This window comes from Silene latifolia, chromosome X (genome assembly GCF_048544455.1).
Source record: "Silene latifolia isolate original U9 population chromosome X, ASM4854445v1, whole genome shotgun sequence".
Taxonomy (NCBI): domain Eukaryota; kingdom Viridiplantae; phylum Streptophyta; class Magnoliopsida; order Caryophyllales; family Caryophyllaceae; genus Silene; species Silene latifolia.
The window spans coordinates 215,036,507-215,040,632 of NC_133537.1; the positions used below are offsets into that span (position 1 = coordinate 215,036,507).

The window sequence follows — 4,126 nt, forward strand, 5'->3', positions numbered from 1 at the left end:
ATAACTCTAGGGTTAGTCTTTTGTACCTGTTTTGCTAGTATTTGAATATTGATCGAAAAAATTTAAAACAATATTAAATTTTAGTTTTATTATTCTCAGCTGAAGACTGGAGCAACGAGGATGTACAAAATGATCAAGGAACACGTCAATGGCTTTGAGAATATTGGAACTAGCTTAAAGGATTTTAAGAACTTTCATCGAGATGTTAAACATTTCATTCCTGAACGGGACGCTTTGTTGTTTGTGGAACATTTTAAAGAGATGGCTGGAAACCGGGAAGGGTTCTAGTTTGACTATGATGTCGACAATGATGGTAGTCTTACCAGGGCTATATGGGCTGACGGTACTGCCCAAAAAAATCACTCTCTGTTTGGCGATGCGGTGTCATTCGATCCAACTTACTCGACCAACAAGTATTCAATGGTTTTCACCCCATTCACTGGTGTAGATCATCATAAACGATCAATCATATTTTGCGGGGCACTTATTGCAAAGGAGGACTATGAATCGTTCAATTGGGCTTTCAGCCGTTTCTTAATTGCCATGTTGGGGAAGGAACCAGAATATATTATCACCGATGAGGATACGGGTATTATTAAATCTGTCCTGCTTGTTTTCAAGACTGCAAGACACCGATTTTATATGTGGCATATACTTAACAAGGTACCAAGTAAGTTTGGCGTGATGAGGGAAGATTATCATGATTTTATGATACTGCTAAATGAAATTATGTGGGACGAAGATCTTGAAGCAGAAGAATTCGATGCTCAGTGGATTTCCATGTTTCAAAAGCATAGAATCGGTGACAATAATTGGTTTGCAGACAAATATTCTATAAGGAAACAGTGGGTCATGGCACATTGCATAGATCTGAGGATGGGGTATGTTATGAGAACAACGCAAAGATCAGAGAGCGAAAGTAGTTTTTTTAAGAGATTTGAGCATAAGTCAGGTACTTTGGTTGAATTTTGGATGCGCTTTGAGAGTGCTATGGACCAGCAAAGACATACACAGAAGAGGCTTGACAACGATAATAAACATTCGTCCCCAAAGACTAGCACACATGTGGATTTAAGAAACATGGGGTAAATGTTTACACCCATACAACATTTAGAACCTTCCAAGAAGAGGTCCAGTGCTCAATGATCTAAAACAGGGGGATTTGAAGAGAGAGGAGAAGTAGAAGTGACAACCGTAAAAGATGCACAGAGAGGAAAGAATTATGACGTTAATTTAAATAGAGGTTAGACATCTTACTACTTAAAAGTTAAAATTAAAAACAAATATCTGACATGTTTTATCTGACAAATGTGGAATGAACATATCTAAGTGTAATTTTACGTTAACAGTGAGATTATAAAAGTGTAATCCTGAAGAATTTAAAAGTGTAACATTGAGGTCTATAAAACTGTAACACTGTAATTATAAAAGTGTAACCTTGAAGAATTTAAAAGTAGAAATTTGATGTCTATCAATGTGTAACGCTGAGCCAACAAAGCTGTAACCTGGAGACTTAAAAATTGTAACCTTGTAGACAAAAAACGTGTACCCTTAAAGAGATTATAAAAGTGTAACAAAGAGATTATAAAAGTGCAATTTTGAAGTCTACAAAACTGTAACTTTGTTGTCTATCAAAGTGTAACTCTGAGCTTACAAAAGTGTAATATTGAAGTCCATAAAACTGTAACTTTGCTGTCTATCGAAGTGTAACTCTGAGACTATCAAAGTGTAACTCTGACCTAGGCATAATGAAATAATATTGCTATTGACCCCAAGTACATTGGAAGCAAGCTGCAGTTGGAGGGTGTTTGAAAGATCCGGGATACTATGCAGGCATCTAATATGGATTTATTCATCAAATGGTGTGAAGTCCGTACCAGATGCTTATATTGCAAAAAGATGGACGAAGGATGCAACTCGCTTCAGAATGTTCAATTGTGATGGTGAAGGGACGAAGGACATTGATATCATTGATAGAATGCAACTAGCAATGTCGACAATGTGGTCGGAATTTCATCAAACTGTTAGTATCCTTCGTCTCAAAGATAAGGCTTGTGTTGAGCGCTTCTCCACTTTGATTCGCGAATTTAGAGACAATTTATCCCCATCAAGCGAGGCACTGAATAAAAATCAACAATTGCAGATGCTTCTGGGTTGTCCAAGTACTGAGGAAATAAACATACAGCGGCCTAAAAATTCCACGAACAAGGGGAGTGGTAAAAGATTGTTGTCGTCTAAAACAAAAGTCGTTGCGCCTTAGCAAGTAAACCCAAACGCATGTGCAAAAATTGCATGCAAGTGGCAAATCACGACAAGAGGAACTGCCCAAACCCCTTTGCAGACCATCCACTATTGTCTGAGGTATTGTCAGAATTGGAGGAGGAGGAGGAGAAGGAACAAGAGAGGAGGAACAAGATATAGAGGAAGAGGAGGATCAAGACAAGAACTGAGGCGTCTGGAAAGCATCACTGTGAAGTTGTCCGTGTTTTTTTGGGAGGGTGTCACATTGACCCTTGTATTACCAAAGTTGAACTTTTGACGTCACATTCAGTACATTATTTTGCTTATGTTTGGGTCGGGTAACTTTGGTGACCGTTTAGTATAACTTTGAAGTTTGTATAGTGTAACTTTAAATCTAAGGTTACACTGCCAAACTAGAAAGTTACACTGTCAAAGGTCAAAGTTACACTTTCAAAACATTGATGTTGTTTGGAACTTAATTAGTATTTGTGTTTTGAATTGAAGTTTCTGAATTAAAATGTACCCTTGGAGGGTTTAACCTTGACCTTGATTAATTTGAAGGGGTTACCATTGACCTTTATTAATTTGAAGGGTTTACCATTGACCTTAATAAAAGTATAACTTTGAGGTTCTCAAAGTGTAACTTTGAGGTCATAATAGTGTTACTTTGAGTGTAACGTTGAAATTCTGAAAACAGTTTAACTTTAAGTTTAAAAAAATGTAACTTTGGAGTTCCCATAGTGTAACTTTGAGGTCATAACAGTGTAACTGTGAATCATTAAACGTTGAGGTTCATACAAATTCAGTTTGATACCAAAATTAAAAGTTGGCTATTGATTGATACAAAATTTCTATTTTTTACCATTTTGATAACACAAGTTGGATACAACATGCCAGATTGAGCACATCAGTTGGATATTTAGAAAGATTTACAACATTTGGCACATCAGTTCGAATATAAAACTTACACAGATATACCAAAAAAATTGTCCCAAATTAGCACGGGAATATTACTTACTTTTTCCTCAATATCTGCTTAATCTCGCGCTTACTTTGTAAATATTCCCATAATTGTTCCTTCCCCACAGTAAAAGAGTCGAGCTTTGCCAAAAAACTAGGACGCTTGACATTAATGTCAGCTAGTATAAGGGCCGCCGCCAACTCGAATACCAAAAAACGGCGGGTCACTTTCCTGTGGAGATTAGGGTGGTCAAAAGGTGCACCCCCATACATTAGCATATGCATCATGGCAAAGATCCCCGACTCGGTCGGACTAGGAGCTGGATTCGGCCGCTTCAATGGATTCGGCCGCTGCTGAAACCAAGCTATAAGGTAGCCTTGGTCCACAATTATGGAATCCAAATAGTCACTCATTGAATAAGCTTACACAATGCAAGGATGCACGTCAAGATAAAATAAATAAAGTATAATCCGTGATCTTATAGTAACTCATCCAAATAGTCACGCATTCGACTTATAATTACACGAGCAGCTTTGTACACATCAGACTTATCCCAATTAGTATGGTGTTGATAGTTGAGGACATCAATCATCTCAGCTTTGAAATTTATACATACACACGCATAATGGTTAGTGACTTTAATTGTTATGAAAAAAAAATTAGCGTTGAAGTTGAATGTCTTATTGCAATCCTTAATAAATGTGTCCCACACTAGGAACAACTTATCCTTGGCATCATCGTACTGTGACCCATGTTCGACTTATAAAAAAGATATTGAACAACAATAGAGTTACACTGACAAAAAATAAGGCTACAAACCTTATAACATTAGAGTTACACTTTACCAGACACACAAATTTACACTTCCAATTGTTCACAGTTACACTTTTTTTAAAATGTTTTTAAAACCTAAGACATGATTTA

General features: G+C 36.9%; 1 protein-coding gene across 1 annotated transcript; it reads left to right on the forward strand.

Moving 5' to 3' along the window:
* The first annotated feature begins 420 nt into the window (after window positions 1-420).
* On the forward strand, window positions 421-2,260 carry LOC141619272 (protein FAR1-RELATED SEQUENCE 5-like). Its single transcript, XM_074436301.1, has 2 exons — window positions 421-881; window positions 1,744-2,260. Exons 1-2 carry the CDS (start codon window positions 421-423, stop codon window positions 2,258-2,260), a joined length of 978 nt encoding a protein of 325 aa, XP_074292402.1.
* Window positions 2,261-4,126: the final 1,866 nt, after the last annotated feature.

What these genes read in the sequence shown, in the direction of transcription:
- LOC141619272 (XM_074436301.1), top strand. Translation starts at nt 421, where the DNA reads ATGGTTTTCACCCCATTCACTGGTGTAGATCATCATAAACGATCAATC. An exon ending in TGCATAGATCTGAGGATGGG is followed by an intron (nt 882 to 1,743) that starts GTATGTTATGAG and finishes ACTCTGACCTAG; the next exon opens with GCATAATGAAATAATATTGC.